General features: G+C 42.4%; 1 protein-coding gene and 1 long non-coding RNA gene across 2 annotated transcripts in view; one reads left to right on the plus strand and one right to left on the minus strand.

Moving 5' to 3' along the window:
- Window positions 1–434: 434 nt before the first annotated feature.
- LOC116712878 (helicase with zinc finger domain 2-like) overlaps window positions 435–19,596 on the minus strand; it is a 31,707-nt gene continuing 12,545 nt past the window's right edge. Inside the window, exons 5-20 of the mRNA XM_032552721.1 lie at window positions 18,409–18,923; window positions 17,685–18,323; window positions 15,784–16,576; window positions 15,476–15,551; window positions 12,005–15,359; window positions 11,811–11,896; window positions 10,329–10,466; window positions 10,101–10,256; window positions 9,865–10,009; window positions 9,490–9,630; window positions 9,218–9,410; window positions 4,916–5,065; window positions 4,630–4,839; window positions 3,429–3,582; window positions 1,522–1,689; window positions 435–936 (exon numbers count right to left, since the gene is read on the minus strand). Coding sequence (XP_032408612.1) covers window positions 836–936; window positions 1,522–1,689; window positions 3,429–3,582; window positions 4,630–4,839; window positions 4,916–5,065; window positions 9,218–9,410; window positions 9,490–9,630; window positions 9,865–10,009; window positions 10,101–10,256; window positions 10,329–10,466; window positions 11,811–11,896; window positions 12,005–15,359; window positions 15,476–15,551; window positions 15,784–16,576; window positions 17,685–18,323; window positions 18,409–18,923 — 7,020 coding nt within the window. The 3' untranslated portion in view covers window positions 435–835. The remainder of the gene's footprint in view (window positions 937–1,521; window positions 1,690–3,428; window positions 3,583–4,629; window positions 4,840–4,915; window positions 5,066–9,217; window positions 9,411–9,489; window positions 9,631–9,864; window positions 10,010–10,100; window positions 10,257–10,328; window positions 10,467–11,810; window positions 11,897–12,004; window positions 15,360–15,475; window positions 15,552–15,783; window positions 16,577–17,684; window positions 18,324–18,408; window positions 18,924–19,596) is intronic.
- Window positions 5,832–6,763, plus strand: LOC116712992 (uncharacterized). The gene is made up of 3 exons (XR_004337752.1): window positions 5,832–6,078; window positions 6,160–6,215; window positions 6,434–6,763. It is a non-coding gene; the product is annotated as an uncharacterized LOC116712992 (long non-coding RNA).

Genomic DNA, 19,596 nt, shown 5'->3' on the forward strand with positions numbered 1-19,596 from the left:
TGGACCTGATAGGTACTTTTGTTTACCTAAATACCAAGAAGGACCACAGACAACTTTTATGAGTTTTCAACCAAGCTTCTGCAGAAGGAGAAAACAGCAAACCACTTCTCCAAGGTGTTCACCATGCGTTCTGATTTCCTGTAGCAGAGCCTGTCTTTTTATTAAGAAAGGAGAAAGAAGGGAGTCAGGAATGGAATGTGGAGCTAATAAATCAAGGGGGCCTATTCTGAAACAAGGAAGAACTACATTCTACACACAAGCAGTTTAAGGAGGAACCCAAGATAAGAAGCAGCTGCAGCTTCAAGGTTTAGGGAAAAAGCAAGTTTTGTCTTTCACACGGTTTAACAAATTCCTCCTCTCTGGGGTGTTAATACTAAACCTTTAAATGAAAAACTAACTGCTAACTACTTATGTAAGAATGATAACAAAACATAATTATTCTAACAGAACCGAAACATTTGAATTATTTAACCCAGTTTAATGAGACCAAAAGAAACAATTATTAATATTTAAAATGATGCTCCTTAAATTAAAGTAAAACATCATCAGTTTATTCCTTCCAGCCATAAAAACCTGAGATCAGTGATTGGATGAATTCATCCAGTGTAGAATCAGTACCGGATCAGAACCGGACCTGTTTGTTACCTGGGATCAGTTCAGCTGTGAAGCAGCATTAATATTCTCAACAAACATGATTTTCAGTTTTACATAGAAATTCATAAAACAGACATCAATAATTAATGTAAAATCATCAAAGCGTCTGTAAAGCGGATAAAACAGCGACACATGATAGTCCTGTGGTTTCCGTGGTTTCCGTCCCAGCTGATGATCGGCTTCAGACGGAGATCTTCTCTGCATCCGTCACTGCGCTGTGCAGACTGTAGTAGTCCAGCAGGTGGCGCCACGAACCGCTGAGTCGCAGCAGCTTCTGGTTGCCTTTCCCAGAAAAGGGAAGAAGAGAGCAGAGTTAAAGATGGATCTGATTCTGGACCAGATGCTGGACTGGTAGCAGACCTTTATCTGGGGAGGTCTGTGGCTAGAGTAGTCATCTTGTGTTTGAAGGTTGTAAGATTGATTTGTGCCTCTGAGCAAGGCACTTGGCTCCAAGTTGTCCACCGATCTGTGTATCGGTGTGTAAATGTGAGAGAATGGGTGAATGCAGCTCTAGTGGAAAGTGTTTGACTGGTCAAAATGATTGGAAAATGTTTGCAAAAGTCTGGTACTGCTGGACTGGTACCGGACTTTCACCTGCAGTCAGGAGCCACCAGGTGTGTTGGAGCAGACCTAACCCCCCATTAACAACCAGTGAATCCAGTGGATCGCGATTCTCCTTTATGGCTTCAACAAAAACCAAAACCCGAAACACTCAGAGCTGCTGAGTGTCAACTTGCCGGGTCAACTTGGTAAACCAATAGATGGTTAGTATGTAAATGGGCCCTGGGTCACTTTGGACTGGAAAAATTGGACCCCAAGGTAAAAAAGGTACAGAATCTCTGCTCTAGTCCACAGTCCCGTCCTTACCGATGATGCACAGTCCTTCCTTGGCTCTGGTGATGGCCACGTTGATCTGGTGGGGGTCTCCTACAAAGCCAACATGTTCAGACATCCAGGCGCGGTCCGGTTCCTTCTCAATCTCGTCGCTGGGCACGGAGCAGACTGTGGAGAGAATCACGTAGCGCCACTCGCTCCCTGGGAGAAAACAGAATTTGGGTTTGGTTTGGTTCTGATGCCGGGTTGAGGCACAGCCGGACCTCTGACCATGAGTCTGGGATGTCGTTTATAAAGGGGGCGTCCAAACAAAGTGGGAACTGAACTTCACTTCCCACCAAAGGTTGCGATCTCTGAAAATAAACTTAGCAGGAAAACATGCGGTCTCTCACATGACCTCTGACCCAGATTTACCTTCGCTTTGGAGCCGCGGGAAACTGGCAATGCAGAACTGAAGCCACTACTTCTGATTATCTAACCTTTAATCAGAGATAGACTTTATTATAAGCAGTCAGCAGTTTTATTTATGCTTGAGGATATTTCAAAAAATCCCAATAAGCCAACTTAAATCTTAGTCTGCCAACATTTTTAGGCTTTCTATATATTGCCTTCCTCTCTCAGCATGATGTGGACCAGAGATCAACACATCAGATGTGAGCCGGTGTCGGAATCAGACTGATGGATGCCAACGTTGTCCATCAATATATCGGATGGGTTGGCGCTGCCAGGAGACCTTGCAAAGGGGCGATCAGGAAGAAACACGTTTTCATCGACAGCCAAGATCTCCTAGTGACTGGACCAAATTTCTGGCTCATGACTCCTTCATCCTGGAGCAAAGCAGGGAAGAGCCTGCAGGTGGCGCTATAGATGATGGCTGGCTTCTTGGTGAGTCCATTAAAAACTAAAATGTTTTCTAGCCATTAGGGCCAGATGTTCTGATGCACTATTCCACTATAACCTGCAGGGGGCAGTGGCTGGGCTTCCAAACTCCCAGAGCAAAGCAGACATATGTTTTCATAATATTCACCCTGAACTGTTCTGCCCAAGGCTAGAAGTTAGAAATATGTCTTCATTTAATTTAGAAACTTCTACAGTATTGGTTCATCTGTATTTTATTTTGAAGGCGAATTTTGAGGTAGCAGTGCATTGTGGGTAGCAGAGGCAGTGAGGAACAGGTGATGGTGGAGAGAAAACTTGTCTATTAATGTACAAACTTCACCTCCTGTGTCGTCAATCTTTTCTAACTCCTCTGAAAGGAGTGGCTGTAAGTTCAATCTGTGTTCTGTTTGGAGTTTTATTAGGATTTATTTAGAGGTCGTTTTAAAATGTGTTTATTCCAGTAATTAGCCATGTCCCACTAGTTTTTTTTTGTATAGTAATGATCATAGCTAACATGACTGTTTTTAACAACAGTTAAGGTTAATTCTAATTTATGTTTTCTGATATTAGAAGTTTATTCTGTGCATTTAGAGCTGATGAATATTTTATTTTCTGTTTATAGTTTCACTCAACGCTTTTATTAAGCTTCCCACACAACTGTACAAAATTGTAAGAAGACCGTAATAAAGGGCTTCCTGGCTCATGAAAATTGAGTTTGGTTTGCTGTTAATCTGCGTTAACATACACAGAGTATCCAACATGTAGTGATAACAGTACATGAACTGTGAACCTCCCATCAGAATCATGATGGCGGCGTGAAAACCTTTAATCACGCTGCTACAACGGCTTCTAGAAAGGAGATTCTTTCAACTCTTCACTTCATTCACATTGATTTTTGGCTCATGAAATGATGTTTTAACCCTAACCGATTGGAAGACTGAAGTCTCTGCACCTGGTGGACCAGGTGTGGTCTACCAACCAAGCCACGTAGACTTTTAGCATAGATGCTACGCAGTGTTTCATAAACGAGACCCCAGATCTGGTCCCAGAGAGACTTTTACCTTGACTTTTTGTGATGGTGGTCACTGTAATTCCTCCCAGTTCCATCTTGGTCAGCTCCTCTCGGATCTCTGCTACTTGGGCGTTATAAGGAGACAGAACCACAATGCTCTTCTCATCCACTCCTGCTTTTACGAGCATTTCAACAATCTTTGTCTGAAAAACAATTGGCAGCAATTAAAATCCTTCATTTAATATCAGGATTCCGTTACAGGAAATCTTTCCTGCCAACAGCCATCACTAATCGTTATAACATTTAATTTCCCTTTGGGATCAATAAAGTATTTTTGAATTTGAAATATCAGGAAAATAGCTTCAGATGCTGCAGGACAAACTGGCCACTCCTCCTCCCTTTCTTCTTCTACTACTCTCCAGTTTGCACCGTTTGCCGTCATTTTAACTTTTGGTTTCCTGTTCTTTTCTCTCCATGGCAGCTCCACCTGCTCTGTGTTCTGATTGGCTGGTTCCTTCCTGGAGGCGGCTGACATGATGCTGCCATCACCTAATCGCTCTCCCTCTCCTGCTGTTTCTACTTTCATGAACATCAGAAATAATCCAACATCAGTTCATCTGTTTCTTCTTCAGCTGTGTCTTCGCTAACCTCCAGTCGGTCGGTTCCCATGGTACTGAGCCCGGTTCTGGTTCTGCTGGAGGTTTCTTCCTGTTAAAGGGGATTTTTTTCCTCTCCACTGTCGCTACATGCATGCTCTGTATGAGGAATTGCTGTAAAGTTAATGATTCCATGAAAGGGATTGTCGCCCCCTGCTGGCCAGGAGGAGTGAATGCTGGGTTTCCTTAGATAAAAACTTCTGAACAATTAGAGCATACTGTACAGTTTGAGAACGAGGATCAGTTAGAATGTGTGTGATTGAATTTAAATATTTTTTTGTAAAGTGAGATGACACTTGCAAAGTGGCACTGTAGAAATAAACGGAACTGAATTGAATATGATGGATAGCAAGTGGTGAAGAGAATACCTTAATTATTTTTAGTTTTGCATCATTATCACTTTTAGACCTCCTGTTCATCTACTTGCAGGCTTAATCATGTATAAAGCAACTCCTGCTTGGAATCAATACAATCCTTTCCCTGAGTCCCTCGATGGATCAATGACATGAAATTGAGATGCTCTTGGAAAAGTTACCGTCTTCTAACATTCAGGCACGTTTTGGTTCTGGTAGCTGAACAGAAAATGTTACGTACCACATTCTCTTTCTCATTGTGGTTGACTTTAGATTTGTTGTTGCCCTTTGCTGTCTTCACCACCAAACGAACAGTTTCTCCTTCAACATGTCCAAACACGATTGGCATAGTCTTGCCGTTAACGCGCAGGAGGCTGCTCGGCTGCTCCACACCCGTCTTCAGCTTGCTCTCATAAAATTGCTTTGAGGGAAACTCACAGATGCCCTGGTGCTGTTAAAAATAACACAGCATGATGGGTTATGATGCACTGCTGCTGTTACTCATTGAGGACATATTTGATGTTCACCATTCTGTACTGGGTGTCCAGCATCACAGCCGTGTTTTTATGGAGCCTGGTGTAGTAGCGCTCAAAAAGAGACCTGGACATCCCCAGCTTCTTCACGCTCTGGTTCTTCACGATTGGCTGAAGCTGTTTGTGGTCCCCAATCAGCACCACCTGGCAGACCGCCACAAAGTTCAGAGATCAGACCGAAGTCAGTGGACACCAGACTGTTGGAGAAAATTTTCTGTTTGAAGATTCAAACATTTTTTTCTGAGAAATTCAACTTTTCATTTTTAAAATACACTTAGACTTATTTTATTGTCATTACAAAAGACATGTAAGGGAAATTGGCAATGAAATGTCATCACTGGAGCACACACAAAAACACAAGTGTGCCTATAATTACATAATATACAGATATGCTAAATATTTATAACTTAGCATTTTCGAGCACTCAGACAGTCTTATGGATGGGATTGTTGAGCAATCTGATGGCCGCTGGGAGACAACTATTTCTGAGTCTGGCTGTGCTAATGCTAAACCATTAGCATCAGAACAGATGCAGATGCTAAACGCCAACCAGATGAACAGACCTTGGAGAGGATCCGGTTTGCTTTGGCTAAGCAGCGTCTGTGTAATGTTCTGGATGGGGGAGTGAAGTCCCAATGATCCTCTCCGCTGTCTTCACCACTTTTTGCAGAGACTTACAGTCTGAGGCCTTGCAGCTCCCAGATCAGATGGAGATACTGCTGGTCAGCAGGCTCTCAATGATGAGATATTGTTGATACTCTGCGCAGTTTGAGATGGCAAGAGACAAACGTCTTTAGACCATCCTATAAACTAGGGATCCTCAACTCCAGGCCTCAAGAGAACAACGTGTGTCCAGGTGTTTGATGAGGGAGATGCTGACCAATCCTTGGCTTGTGTAACCAGGATAATTTTTTTATACTAGATTTAGTTATTTTATTTTTTATTTTGTTAGATTTAATTTATTTTTATTTAAAAGTTTAATTAAAATCCCCCTTTCTTTAATCTATTTAACACCAACCAGGCGAGAACAACATTGTTCTCGCGCGGGTTTGACGTCATGTGACAGCTGCACGTCAGCGTCCTAAATTGACAGCTACGGCTTATATGGCTGCTAATCGCACCTTAGGTAGGAAACGTTGTTGGACCCTGACGTACAGGTAGGGTTCTGGTCTGTTCTCAAAGCGGTTTTCAGATATCTATTGTATATCCTTCAATCGTGTACCTCTGTTAACTTGCAGACGGGTGATTAATCAACCGAACGTTGTAAAGATCACGGTTGGTCAAGAGGGAACTGGTGAGTGTTTGCTCGGGAGCTAGCATGCTAGCACTAGTCTCCCCAGCCTGTTGTAATTATACACCGATCTAAAGCACATTCAAATTGAAATGCTTACCGAAATTATTGTTGTGTAAAAATACTGTTTTGCATAAGTTGCATTTAATTATTATGTAAACTCCTGCAATTATAAGAAACACATGTACATGTAAATTGATTATTTAGGCCTGTTTACACAGGCCAGGTGTATTTCAGATCCCCCACTCAAGGAGTGGCTGAAGGGTCTGGAATACAGCAAGGATTGTCTGGCTTCATGCTGACCAGACTGGCGAGCTAACCGGAAATACAACACCTATTATCTGAGGAAACTCTTCCGAACTGGTTGGAGATTCATCCCAACAAGTCTTCACTGAAGGAACTGGATTATTATTATTATTTTGTTTTTTCTCTTTTCATCATCAACAAAGACTGGTTGACTGCCTTGGTATAAGGAACTCTTTTGGACTCTAAACTGTGGACTAACTTGTATATATTGTAAATATTAATATAACTCACCAATTTTTGCACCACCTAGCTGTCTCTGGGTTTTTACAAATTGCCACCTCCTCCAGCAGACGAATCTAGTTTTTAAGGGATCACTTGGATTGATTTTAATTTGGATTATTTCAAATTCTACTAATCCTAGAATGTAACACTTGCATCGACACATACAGGGGTCACCAACCTTTGTGAGACTGGGAGCTGCTTCACGGGTCCAGAGCAACACGAAGGGCTACTTGTTTTTTTTTTTGTTTTTTTTACCCCTCCAGGGGGTCTTTTGTGGGCTCTAGTGTCCCTTATATGACAGCGGGCTGACAGGAGAGGGGGGAAGACATGCGGCAAATGTCATCGGGTCCGGGAGTCGAACCCGCGACGGCCACGTCGAGGACTCAAGGCCTCCAAATACGGGTCACGCTAACCGCTACGCCACCACGGCACGCCCCGAAGGGCTACTTGTTTGATACAGACATCAATGTTCTTGGCTCAGCCTTTATAACAATAGTATATATATGATTACATGCTGCCTGATCATATTAATGTTAGGGACTACTGACAATAGTTATCAGTAATAATTTACCATGGCAGCTATGGTTAATTGCTATTATGTGATCAGAAATTCTTAGTTCAGAGTTTTCAGTTTGATTCCCTTTTGGAGATTTTCTGTGTGATTCTAAATTACCCACAAGTCACTGAGAGTCTGGATTGGTGCAGCTGAACAGATTTTCCTTTAAATAAAAAAAAGAAACGTTATTGTATTTTTTTATTATCCAACCCTCTTTACTATTAACAAAATTGTGGAGAGAAGAAAAAGTTAGTTTGTGCCAAAACATCTTGTCTGTAGCAAACATCAGTGTGAGTCTGTGGGGGTCAAAGGGCAGCCAAAGCCTAAATCTGATTGGCCAGTTTGCTTTTTCTGTGAGCTAAAAATGATGAGTGGAGTTTGAATCTCCCATAGTTCTAAGATCCCACCTGAACTTTTTACAGTGTGCAGTTCTGGCGGGTCGCCGGTTTATTAGCTTTTTTTGTGGTTTCACGAACTGAACAGCTGACGGGTCACCAGCTGGCTGACCCCAGCAGATGTAGAAAAAAAACTGTCCAACAGATCAGAAGGTACAAAACTATCACTGCACCTGACCTGGAGGAGCACAACCGCCTCTCCAACGCTCATCATGTGGCGTCGCACAAAAGCCGCACAAACCTAAACCACTAAAGCAGCGCAGCCTTTTTTTTCACACAAACGATGCTAAATAATAAAGACATGGAATCGAAGCCTATATACCCGGTTGATCCACGGAAAGAGGAGGATGTTGATTCCCAGGTTCAGGTGGAGTCAGACGTCCAAAGGAGGAGAAGGTGAAGCAACAATTTTTACTCCTTTGGGGAACGTTTCCACTAGATTAAATGGTTTAACCCTCAGTCTTAGCGCGACGCTCAGGAAGAGCAGCAGATGTCAGCTAACAGGTGACCATCAGCTCTCCAGTTCAGGAAACATCAGAGAAGCTCAGAAACCGACGACCCGTCAGAACCGACACTGTAAAAAGCTCCACCGGGATCCAAACAGCTCTTAGAACTACGGGAGGTTCAAACTCCTGTCATTCATTTTTATCTTACAGAAAAAGCGCCAAGCCGCCAAATAAACAAAAGCAAACTGACCAATCAGATTTAAGCTTTGGCGTGCCCTTTGACCCCCACAGACTCAGACGTGCGCTATGTACAAGATGTTTGACACATAAGATCTTTTTTTTTCTCCACAATTTTGTTAATAGTAAAGAGGGTTAAATAATAAACATTTCAGAAATGATTCTTTTCTTTTTTTACTTCAAGGAAAATCTTAAGGTGCCAGAGCGGGTCCAGCTGCAGGCGCTGCTGCCCTCCGATAAAATCCTGCAGGCGTCTGTGCAGTTCTGAACTTTAACCACAGAAAAGAGTTTTATGCACAAAGCAATTTACTTTTAAAAATTTTATAATTTACTTTTAAAAAAAATTCTAAATATAAACAAATGTTATTAATTTAATGTAAAAAGATTAAATATTTTTTTGGCAGTGCTCCCTAATGACAATGGCTATTTTCAGAACTTGCTCCGCAGACTGACAAGGTCCCCTCGGGCGACCGGGGGCCGCGGGCCCCACGTTGGTGACCCCTGACCTAGACACTAGCCAAACCTTGGCTAGCACTAAAACATTAAACACTAGAGTAGTAGGACACATTCATGATCAATTATTCCTCCTGAAACTTGTTTTATTTTATCAAGGGACTGGATGTGTTCTTTGTTTTAATATTTAAAACAAAAAAGAATCAAATTCTTTTTGGGGTATTATTAAAATGAACTAAAACATGACTGCTAAGAATCATTGAGGATCTATGAATCTGGAAATCATGTCATGGTACAGTGAAGTCTGAGAAACATTTGGTGGAAAAACCTTTAGGATTAGTTTGGTCAACATGAGCAAACACAGAATGGGACATTTTAAGGAGACAGAACCTGTTCTGGGTTGTTGCAGACTAACGGGATCAGAGTCTGGGGTTCGGTGGCCATCGCGCTTTCATCGATCAGGATCTGACGTGCACTGACGGTGGAGGAGAGGATGGGGGTGGATGACTGTGTGCACGTGCACAGGATGATGTCATGTCTTTTCAGCTCATGTATCCGAGCATCTCTGAGAAGGTTCCTGTATCTGCATGGAAAAACAAAGATGTCATGTTTTCATATCTATTTCATTTTATTCAGGGATATAATGAAACCACTATGCTTACTCTTTCACTTCCTCAGGAGTCAAGACTTCCTCAGTAGTTGAGACTTTCTTGAGCCATTCGCTAATCCGTTGATCAAATATTTTTATTTTTGTTGAAAAGGGGTTTTCTGGCTCACGGATGCGATGGTGCAGAGTGATGCTCCTAAAATCAATGCAACACATGTAAGCATATATGCTTAGGGTAGGATAAGGGTTAGGGTTAGTTAACCCTAACCCTATCCCCCCCTTACCATGACTCCTGAGATGTTTCCTTATAGAGGAATAAGGAAACATCTCAGGAGTCATTAGCAACATTTGTCTTTCCATGCTACATGAAAAGATGAATGCTGCCTCTCCACATGCTGCCTGTGGAGAGTCTTAACTGAAAGTGCAGTACCTGAGCTCTGGGTTGGACTTGTCCTGGCGAAGTGACCTGTGAGAAAACTGCAGGTCACTGTTTGGAAAAGGATATTCAATGTTCTCTACTTGCTGGCCATAGACTCTGAGGATCTGAAGTCTCTCCTTAAACCTCATCAGATACTCTGTGGATCAATCAGACACACATGGTTCCCAATCAAGATCCAAATGTTCAACCAGAAATAATTTAAACATTGTCTCAAAAAGTACATTTACCTGCAACAACGTCCACTGACTTGTTGGATGGACCGCAGTAGAGAATGACTTCCTTTTTGTCTTTGTCTCTTGGGTCTTCAGATATCCTGGGGTTATCAGAGTTTATCTCCAAAAACCAGTACACAATATTCACGCCCACCACCGTCTTCCCAGTTCCTGTCAGATAAACAAAAAAGAGATCTTTAACGCTGCATGTGGAAACAGGATTAATCACATTTCTGCTCTTACCTGGTGGTCCTTGTATCAGGGTAAAGTTGCTATTTAGAGCAGCTGCAACTGCTTGAAGTTGACTGTCATTAAGCTCTGGCAGTTTTGCTGGCAACTTTGTCCTGGCGATCTGGTGTTTCAGCACACTGCTTGGCGTAACTGGAAGATTAAGCAACACAACATGACTTTGTCATGGGGCCGCACTCTGCTGTCTTGATTGCTGCGTGTTCTTGTGAACAATAAATCTTCACACTGCAGGGTTATTAATAGAGTCTTACAGGACTCTGGCTTGGCCTGATCCTCTTAGAAATACAGTGATCCCTCGCTATAACGCGGTTCACCTTCACGGCCTCGATGTATCGCGGATTTTTTTGCGCAGTTCTTTTTTCACAGTGCATTGTGTTCTGCGTCCTGATTGGCTAAACAGTCTCTGCGCTTTTTCTCCACCTGTGTGCCAATAACGTTACGTTATTTAAATATACGTAATACAGCTTGGCAAATTTTGGAAAATATCTTTTCCCAGAAGAAAAATAGCGACAACAACTACCGATAATAACTTTGTTCTCCTCTCGAAAAAACACACCTGCACCTCAGGCTTCAGGAGAAAAAGCCAGTATAGCGAGAAGTCAGGCTGCAGCGTCACAGTCAGAGGAACAGAGAAATACGTCTCAATTTGTCCTACTGTACTTTGTATTGATGATTAAAATCATTATTTTACTGTAGTTATTTGTAAGAAAGCGTTCTATTTGTTAAAAAAAATAATTTAGGCCTGAAAACAGGTTTTGTTCTTTGGTTCAATGTAGAGTATTTAATTATGCTGTATAATAATTGTGAAAAATAAAGGTAACTACTTCACGGATCACTGGTTCTCTTCGGAACACAACCCCCGCGATAAACGAGGGTTCACTGTATTCGTGGTTCCAGTTGGTAAAATCTTTGGGTTATATGGGATGAATTAGAGCCATGATGAAGGTCTTAGCACTGGCAATCACTCTTGTGTGTCAGGGCTGTTATTTCTTCTAAAGTCTAAGGTCTAAAGTACGATGTTAAACATGGGTAGGACTGTGAATTGTCTGAGTAAAGCCAATTGACTCTCAGATAGCATTGACATTATTAGTATTTAACACTAAACCAGATAAAACAAATGAGATCTGACTCACAAATTGAGAGTTAAGGTCTGGTGGACAATACAAATAACATCAGCGTTGAATCTGAGGTTAGATTTAGAACGTTCCTACTGCTGGTAAAGACCAGAACAGTTTTGTGATGTCCGGCTATACACTGGTCTAGTAGTCACCATAGCTAATTTGGTGACTACCAGCTCACCAAACTACTTTAAATGGACTGTTCTGTCCATCTGCCCGGCCACAGATTGGAGATCTGACCAGAGTCTACTCTACTCTCCAATAATTACCCAGGCAATAAAATCCTCTCTGCAATGATTTTTTTAATAGTACTTTTAGTTTAGTTAATGGATGGATGGATGTTCAGTACTTTTCTTACTTTTTTTGGGAATCTTCTGGCCTAGTGCAATCCTCTTGACTAGGTCACATGCTGCCTCCAGGTTGAGAACAGCAGCTTCTTTCCGGCTGTAGGAAAACAAAGACAGACATTCATTTTAGAGAAAATGAATGAATTTCATCACCAACCAGAGGTGAAGAGCTTTAAAAGAGGAACTGAAGGAAACGTAAACTCACATGTCAGGCAGGAGCTTTGGGATGATCTCGGCAGTGAAAAGAGTTTTTCTCTTAAAAACACATTCAGGAACATATTCCATTGGCAGGTGACTGACATGGAAATCCACTTCACTTCCAGTTTCTCTAGAATCTACTTTGGTTGTGAAACCATGAGCCACCCAAGTAAACTCTTTTGGGTCGACCGGTGCAGAATGCTCTATAGGTAAAAGCAATTTCAGACCTCTTTTCCGAAAGCAAAGCAAGCATTTAGCAAGGTTGCATTCAATGACCCAATCTGTGATCCATTTCTGATGTAAGAAAAATGTTCCAGTCATGGTGCCTTCCAGCCGCTGAGTGAACTTTACCTCCAGATTCTCAATGATGATGCCATTACTTTCCTCCACTGCATTCGCTGCAGATTCCATCTCACAGATGGGTTTCCAGATCTCCATGTATTGTTTTGTGTTTCTATAGAAAGTCTTTGCTGGCTCTTGTGCTGACTGGGTGTAACATAAGATGGGGTTGTGGACATGTTGGACACAAATCTCAAACATCGGTTTAATGTGCACCAGCTGAATAACAGGCATGTGACGACCTCTACTCGCTTCTGATGTCATTTGCACCTGCATGGTGCCACCTGGCTGCAGGTGAAGATCAATGTCAGCATAGTGCTGGAAAGTAGATGGTGAATCTAGGGACTTGGACTGGTCCAGGTTTTCTGTTTGAAGTGGAATGGTGTCCATCAGGAGGGACTTGGCCTGATCCAGATTTTCTGTTTGAACTGCTTCAATCACAGCCGTCCAAACTGTCAGAGGAACCTCAATGCATGGACCACGACCTGACATCTTGATCAACTCTTGGTGGATCAGCCTCTCGTCGGCTGCATATATCCGCCTTTTCCATTTGAGCATGATGTATTTTTTTTCAGAGTCATAAACTGGTTGGTCCTCTAACTGTAATTCACTGAACATAATGGACAAAGGCAGATGAAATATGTTCCTGTTGAATGGAAATGACACCTTGAAGCTCTCTTCGTCTGGATCTGCAGAAATAACAAAGGCTAGCTTTGGTGCACTCTGCTGCTTTGTGCTCACTGCATAAAAGATCTGTTGAGCCTTTTGCTCAAACTGCTTAACTTTCTTTGAGTTGGGGTCAAACTGATGACACAGATCAGTAATGTCAGTACGAGTATACTGGAGAGCATTGTTACATATGAAAGAGTGCAGGAGCCTCTGTAAGATCAGGTCCATGTAACGTCTTATTGGTGAGGAGGCTTGTGTGTAAGGGTTCAGCTTGAGAGAATGATGTCCAACTTCTGCTTCTTCAGAGGATTTTGAACGGATTAAATATGCTTTGCTTCTGCAGCATTGCAACTCGTAAATAACTGGTTGGAGCAGAGGGTAGATGTCATCCGCAGCCACAAGGTCCACCAGTTTGTCTGTATCGTTTTCTCTCAGAGCTGACTGGATGTCGTTCCACACAGTCTCCAAAATGGGGAAACGCTCAGTGCTTGGTTTAGGGTTAGGCACAGTTATTTCATCATGGTTGACACTAAAGGACAGTTCTATTAATGCTCCACATTTCTCTTTGAATGTTTCTAGCTTCTCAGGGTCTGGGCTGCTCTGACAGCGGAGTGGTGTGTGATATCTGGCTTTGGACTTACACAAGTATTTTGCTGTATAGTTGTTAAAGAACAGACTGATTTCTTCAATCATCTGGTGGGCTTTCCGCTTCCCAGGCGACTTGTCATCATCACACTGGTAATAAGCCCACTCTCTCCCCAGTCTTAACTTCCTTTGAACTTTAGCAAAGTGATAGGCCACAGTGACACCGTCCTCCTCTGTGCTGAATGTGGGAGGGTCTCTGTATCTTTGGGTGATGATCTCCTCTGCCTCTTCATAAGTAAACTGCCTTTTTGACGTGATCATGGACAGTTGAAATTTTGGATCTTCAGAAATCTTGTGTGTTTCTTTTTCCACTTTGAGCATCAAGGAGACGACCCTGCGATCCTGATGTGGCAGAAGACTGAATTGGCCAGTGCTCAGGTTTCCAGGGAACATATGAATAGGTTCTTCTCCGGGGTAATGTGTAGAACCTCGTTCTTCTGCATGCTTATCTAGTTCATCACCTGGACTCACATAACTTGCCACATCTGCAATGTGGATTCCCAGCTCATAATGGTCTCCAGTATCTCTAATGCTGATGGCATCATCCAGATCTTTTGCTCCTTCTGGATCAACTGTAAATGTGATTGTTTCAGTTTCATCCTGCCTCTTTTCACTGTCTTCGTCTTTATTTGGAAGACCTTCATATGTATCCAAACTAGTGTCTTTGACCTCAAATTCTTGTTTCAGCAACCAAAGTCTGTCATTAAGAGGCCCACTGTTTGGGAGAACATCTGTGACTCTTCCCAAAGGGTAAAGACAATGTTCTTTCCACCCAATCACCTGCACTACAAACACCTTGTCCCTGACCTCACTGACATGGTGAGATCTTATGATTGTCCAGTATCCACTGATTTCCTCCCATACTGGTAGAAAGTTTCGTCTTTTTTCCAGGAGCAGAATGGTTGTTTTAGGTGCATTTTTATTGACGGGTATCATAATCCTTTTTACAAACTTATTATTGGTAGCTGCAGGTCTCTTGGAGTGATCTTCTTCCTCAAGGAAGCATACAAATTCACGGGCAGATTCATTTTCCTTGACAATACCAAGAACTCTAGCTGGTTGTCCTCCCCTGGCTGTTTGTACGACCACTTCATCCCCAGTGAAAGCCCTTCCCATGTTGGATCTCCCTTGAACATGTATGTGCCAGGTGGGTTTATGAAATGTTACAACATGTCCTCTGTTGTAAGACTCCTTCACAAACTTTCCTTTCTTCAATAACTCTGGTTGTTTTTCACGTAACTCCATCAGTTCACTAGAAACTTTGAAAGACTTTCCAAACTTCTGGTAGGTAACGTCTTCAGACTCCAAACTCTCTTCATCTGAACTATATTCAGTTTTCATCTGTTCATATTCATCTCGTAGCTCTTGCAGAATTGAGTCAGACATGGTTTTCTCATCTATAATTTCCAACTTCTGAAACTTGACTGTTTCTCCTACATCTTGTTCAAAAAACCCTTTGGTATAATGCTTTGGCTCTACACTGTTGTTGCTGAGGCAGTGGATGATGAAACTTTGCCAGAACCTGGAGCATTTCCCAAAGCAGCAGAGAGCTGCAGCATCTCCAACTACTGTCACCTGAGACTGAGCTCTGGTCATCGCAGTGTTTAAAACACGAGCATCATTGAAAAGAGGCAGACCAGACGGGTTGGACTCTTTAAGGCTGTCACGGGTTTGTACAGCTGTCAGGATGACTGCTCTGAACTGTTTGCCTGTTAAAAAATGATTAATTAGGTCAAACTAACATAAGGAAAATCAGACAATTCTTGATCTTTGACATCATGCAGGAAATCCTTCAGGATTGAGGATTAAACTAGATGAAAGTTACCTTGGACGTTTGCGAGAGTTTCAACGTTTACTTCAGAAAAGCCTTTTCTTAAAAGGATGGATCGAATTTGTTGAACCTGTTGAGAAATGACTATTGAAATTATTAAACACCATCAATAGCTACAAAGTTTATATGGCAGTCACGTATTTCCATTCTCTGTTTGCATTCATTAGGTTTGATAATGAAGCAACAGAAGGAGTAACAAGAACTTTAACAAATCAACATTTCAGAGATAAAACTTCAAAATGTCAAAGTATAATTTTATACAACAAAAACTTATTTATTAAGATTACTTTGAACAATTTTACCTGAGAGCCTTCTGACAGAACGCAAATGGATTTTAGGTCCTTGGGCCCCCAGTTTGTTGGCCAGTTCTTCACAATGTCTTCCACAACCTCAGTGACTTTAAAAGATTCTTGCTTGTTATACCAAGACATAGTCACAATATCCAGGACACATTCTCCCCGAACATGGTGGAACCGGAGAGCGTGATCATTTGGAGGAGCTGGAACGTCTCCTGAGGCTTCAATCACGTCACTCTTTCCAACATAAAAATGAGCGGAGACAAACTCTACAATCTCCTTGGTTGAACGGTAGTTCTGACTAAAGATGATCCTGCTGCTCTGGGCGGCGTCACATTTTTGTCCTTGATAGTAGTGGAACAAACGAGTGAGGAGCGTGCAGTCTGAACGACGGTGGTCATCCACAGAGAAGAGCTGTGGTCCCATCTGCATGTGATCTCCAGCGAGAATAACTCTGGTGTTTGGCCCAGCGAGACTCAGGGCCGACAAGGCTTCGCATTCCAGCATCTGGGAGGCTTCATCGATCAGTATGTGGGTGAAGAGTCCGTCTACAAGCTTCAGGTCATGAAACAGTCCTGCCATTGTTGTTGTTGTCACAACTACATTGTGGTCTTCCAGAACAGCTTTGGTTGGGGTCAGAAAAGACTTTCTATCTTTAGAGAGAAAACAGTATTTTAAGGTGATCTCATCCGTGGCAAACAGAGCCTTTCCACTGTTGGCTTTTATTCGAATTGGCCTCAGTTTGTTAGTTTTACTGATGGCAGGATGAAAGTGTTCTCTGACATACAGGTCTGCAGAACTGAAAGGTACAAAACGGACAAGTTAAAACTCCAGTAGGCTTTGAATGATATCTTTTCAACATTTGGGAATCGAGGTTAAAGCCATAAACAAGCTCTCACCCTAATTTTATACCAAACTGTAGCCTGGTAAAAAAAAAAAAAAACAGGCCCTTGTTCTATGTTTTGCTTCTTACAGACAAAACGATGCGTTGACTCTGAAGTTTAAAGTTTGATCCAATTTAGCAACATTTTTGATACGTCCAGGGACAACAGATGTATTTATTCATGTGCAATGTCCCTGCCAAATAAATGTATGAATCTCAAATCATTTTGTATTTAAGTTGTTCACTTAGTCAAACAGATATTATTACAAAACAATCTTTTACAGACAACAAGCAGAACTTTTTAACCAAATCTATTCTTCCCCCTCACTTCCACCCTGTAGACATGTTGATAGATCATTTCTACTCTAAAATTTTAGACATCACTGATTCCATGGCTTCCATTAAAGTAAAGATTGTGTCTGGTAGGAAGAAATCTCTGGAGAAAGAAGTGAAAGAAACCTTTGCTGAGGGCTGAACATAGACTTCAGACTTTCTAGTCCCAAAGGGAAAATTATTTTCCACAAACCAGTTCCTGCACTCACTTCAGTAAGTAGACTAGATACACAATAACATCATGTAAATGGCATAAAACTTGTCTCCAGGTTGACAACTGGACACTACGAAATCTACAGAGACGCACGGCGAAGAAATCACTCCACACTAAACATTTTAGGGAAACGTTCTTCCTGGAAATCATAAACAATGCTGGAGCTTTCTTTGCAACAGTTGACAGAATCACAAACCCTCCTGTGACTGAATCACCTGAACTCAACAGCGCCTGCAATGAATTTTCCAACTTTTTTACAGAAAAAATTCATAAAAATTCGAGGGTTAATCTGCATATTAGTACTAATCCAGTATTGATGCTAAGCCCAAACATAAAAGCACACAGAACTGAAATGACTGAGCTCTACTTTCTGCATTGCTTATAATTTGCTGACTGGATGTTGGCCAACCTTAAGATGACCATCTACTGCTGGTCATCTTATCAAACCAATCAATATTTCTGAACCAAACAAGTTACCTGTTGGTATGGGTGCAAATCAGGATTTTGTTCTGCGGATGCCTGCAAAGTTCGATGGCTGCTGTAGCAATGGTGAAGGTCTTCCCGGTTCCAAAAGGTCCATAAATGAGCAGAGGTGCAGTCAACTTTTCTCCATCATGGTTCCCCGTAATGAAGCCAAGTGCAGACTGCTGTTTGGAGTTCAGGTTCTCGTAGGTGACATCACCGACAGGAACTCCACAATTCTTGAGGTCTGGCAGGACTCTGGTGGTATCAGGAAGCAGGTCTACAGCTTTGTGCATGGTACATAAGCTGAGGCGATCCAACTGAAACTGGACCTCCATTTGATAAGATTGCTTGTCTTTGAGAGAAAGATCAGAGCAGCACTGTTTAGACAGCTGTAGGTGTATCTGGTTCTCATTGGTTCTGAGGTTCAGAACCTTGGCTTCATAGACCTTGGACTTTGGATGGAGAGAGTCTACAGGAGCTATCAGGGCTGACTGGACGTTTCGTTTCAGTACCAGACCTTCAGGACTGTCCATGGTCAGCTTATAAGGGATGGAAACAGAACAGAAAAGTTCTCCCTGACGAGCAAACTCCATCCCGAACTTTGGATCGTTCAACATAGTCATTGTTGTAATTTGTCCACAAACATTTAGTCTAAAGAAAATGACACGAAACGCTTTTTAAAAAGCAGAAACCATTTTGAGACATGTTAAAGAAACCTGTTAAACGTAGACTTTACCTTGAAACCACTTGGTCCTCAGCTCTCTCCTCATTGTACAGGAACTCATGCATCTTTGTCTTGTAGTTTTCAGCTGTCAGTGCTGCTTGGCTGTAACAAGAGGGCTTACAGAGAAGGCTTAGCTGTGGAGGCTTGTACTCCTTCATCAACTCTTCCTGTTTTTCTGTTCTGTATGAACAGGGTATTATAACCCTGTTCCCTCGATTCCAGCGCTCTGCACTTTGTAGAATGACGCCATGATTGAAGACTTGTTCCTTAGTGTCATCCACTGACTGCTGGCCAACTCTCACCTTCAGTTTCTTCAAGAGGACTGGTCTCATTCCAAAATCTAGCACCAACCACTGTTCATACAAGCCTGGGTGTGTAGATGTGAACGATACGGCGATGGCGTAGGTCATGTTGTCACTGAGGAACCCTTCGCCTGCAGAGTAGATGCATGGTTCAGAGCTGGTATCAGTGAGGCTGAATGAAGCTCCTGGTTCCTGCTTCAGCAGAGCCACATGCAGCAGCTGTCTCTGCAAGAAAACACAGAACAATTTTGTTTTCAAAGATTTAAAACATCTTGGACACAAACAACTTTTGACACTGAGTGTGGGATGTGGTCCAGTTTAGAGACACGGTGTTTAAACAGATCACTCTGTGGTGTCTTTGCAGTTGGAGGATGAATCAGCAGCAAATAACACCAGGGGGCGCTATTCTGGTGGTTTCAGTGGTTCCTCCTGGTTCTAAGTTTAGCTTTCTGACATGTGGGAACTGACTCAAGCCTGCCCCCTGCTGGCCACAACAGTCAAGAAGTGCTGGTGATATTTAAATCAGATGCTAAGATAGAAACATACAGTATATCCATGCTTTGTCTAGATGTGGCCCACTGCTCGTCCACAACACATTTCATTTATTACAGAATCTCCTCTGAAGCCACAAAGTGCTGCAGACGCCTGTTAATCGCCCATCCATTAAGGGTTAGGGGTGGCAGGAGAGAAACGCCTAAAACCTGCCGGACAGACGACCCTCAGAGTCTGAGACAGAAAACCTTTAAATAACGGAGAGTTCTCCTGGTTTGTTCTGGTCGGTCTTTACATCCTGCAGCCCGAACATCAGAGGCTGGACAGCAGCTGAGCCCATAACAAACATGGAGGATAAAAGTAGATCCGATCTCCCACCACTGGACCACTGCTACTCAGGGTGCAC

This window comes from Xiphophorus hellerii, chromosome 22 (assembly GCF_003331165.1).
Source record: "Xiphophorus hellerii strain 12219 chromosome 22, Xiphophorus_hellerii-4.1, whole genome shotgun sequence".
Taxonomy (NCBI): domain Eukaryota; kingdom Metazoa; phylum Chordata; class Actinopteri; order Cyprinodontiformes; family Poeciliidae; genus Xiphophorus; species Xiphophorus hellerii.